We start from the raw sequence: 1,946 nt of genomic DNA, 5'->3' as shown, positions 1-1,946 counted from the left end.
GCACCATAGGATTTCCAAGGAGCCACTGGTGGATTCAAACTGCCACCCTTTTGGTTAGCAGCCGAGCTCTTAACCACTGCGCCACCAGGGCTCCCTGACTCCTGTCACTACCTGCTAATGAGGTCGCTCCTCCTTCCTTCGCTCTCCTCTTTGACCACCCACCATCGCGAGGCACCTCAGAGGTGGAGAGGACTGGAAATTTTAGATGTTATGACCCAGCGCAGAGGGTAACTGGTAGAGTCTAACACATGTTGGCTAATCACTATCTTCAGCTATCAGTTAAACATATTATTCCTGTATTTGATTACTATAGATCTCAAGAGTTAATGATAACGTTGGTACTTTGAACTCATTCTATGAGCTTAAACCCATTTTCATTACAGAATTTTCTCTAGGGAGAAGCCCATTTCTCTCCGGGCCTTCAATAATCTGTTTTAACTTCAAATGACTCCTCAAATGAGTGGGCAGCATGGTTTACAGTAACAAAGAAAAAAAGCAACTCAACAGGCAGGAAAAAAAGACTTGACGCCATCTGGAAATGAAGACGCGGGACACGATGTTTCAAAATGTGTATATTGTTTACTTGAAGCGACAGTCCAGGATTGTGAAGTACAACACACATTTTCAAGATAAGACTTTCAGGTCATGGTCAAGCACCAGCATCATGCACACAGCATCAAGTTATAAGGAAAAATGCTTCCCCATGGCACCCATCCCTGGAGAAGCCCCACTTCTGTGAGACTCACCTCACGCTTGGTTCCTGTCAGTCTGGTTCTGCGTCCTAAACCTTCCTCTGTGTGGGAGGGAGCAGCAGGCTTTGCTTGCCAGCCAGTCATGGTAAGAACTGGCTTAGTTCTTAAATTAAACAAGGCAGTTGGCTTTGCTTTGCAGGCAGCAAGGCATGAGGCACAGGCCTCAATTGTCCCGTATGGCACAGTGGAATAGGAGATGCTTTCTAGCAAAGGACACTGGTTAAGTTAGGGCAACACCCAGGGGAAGGTTCTGCGTCAAGAATGCTTGGTGTGTCAGGGGCGGGGGCGGAACGGTGCCTGTGGACTGTTCACTGGTCTGCCCAGTCAAGGCGTGGTAAACCCAAGTAAAGCTGACAAGAAAAGGGTTTAAAAAACCTCAGTACAAAAGATCCTCTAACACATCTGGACCTAAATTATTTGTTCTTAGAAACACATTACTAAGTGTCACAAAGCTTTCCCTCAAATCTACTTCTAGAAAACACTCATGCCATGGCCAACAGACCCGAAGGAGTCAGGACAGAGAGAGGAACCTGTTCTTTAAAAAGGAAAAATAAAAATAAAATAAATTAAATAAAAAAGACAGCAGTACATAAAGTGCTTCTTTTTTAATGAAACAAATCCAAAAAGATGTACAGTCAGGCTCAAGTTGTGCAGTTCACAAGCATGGAGAAAACAAACACACAGAAGGACGGGGTCCAGACGGTTGGGGTTAACCCAGGACCAGGCTGGACTTTCCGCCGGGCGGGTTCCTTCGGGACGGCACGGGGGCCGGCGCCACCGGGCTGGGCACAGGGGCAGCAGGCACAGGCTTCTCCTCGCTCTGTCCCAGGCTGGCTGGCAGCTCTGTGTCCGCAGTTTCTAGGATAACAGAAAAACAAAAGTAAAACGCATAACCATTTCCAGTTAGGAGTCTAAGGTTTCTTTTTTTTTTTGAGGATGGTTGGAAATATACCTAAAGGTATAAAGAAGAAAACAATCATCAAGCATGTTCCCACCACCCGGAATTAATGGAGTCCTTGGGGTGGGGGGTGCAACACATTCTGTTGCTAACTGAAAGCCTACCCAGAGGCACCTCGGAAGAAAGGCCTGGTGATCTACTTCTGAAAAATCAGCCATTGATACCCCTAGGGCGCGCAGTTCTATTCTGACACACGTGGGGGCGCCATGAGTTGATTCAGCAGCAACTAGTTAATG

The 1,946-nt window shown here is 46.7% G+C and overlaps 1 protein-coding gene across 1 annotated transcript in view; it reads right to left on the bottom strand.

Moving 5' to 3' along the window:
• Positions 1-1,338: 1,338 nt before the first annotated feature.
• The window catches only part of JPT1 (Jupiter microtubule associated homolog 1), an 18,275-nt gene continuing 17,667 nt past the window's right edge, over positions 1,339-1,946 (bottom strand). The window contains exon 5 of the mRNA XM_004374157.2: positions 1,339-1,610. Within this exon, the coding sequence (XP_004374214.1) occupies positions 1,462-1,610 (149 nt within the window). The 3' untranslated portion in view covers positions 1,339-1,461. The remainder of the gene's footprint in view (positions 1,611-1,946) is intronic.

The sequence above is a fragment of the Trichechus manatus genome, unplaced genomic scaffold (assembly GCF_000243295.1).
Source record: "Trichechus manatus latirostris isolate Lorelei unplaced genomic scaffold, TriManLat1.0 scaffold00028, whole genome shotgun sequence".
NCBI lineage: Eukaryota > Metazoa > Chordata > Mammalia > Sirenia > Trichechidae > Trichechus > Trichechus manatus.
The sequence above is the reverse complement of the archived record's forward strand: the minus strand, read 5'-3'. Positions and strand labels throughout refer to the sequence as shown.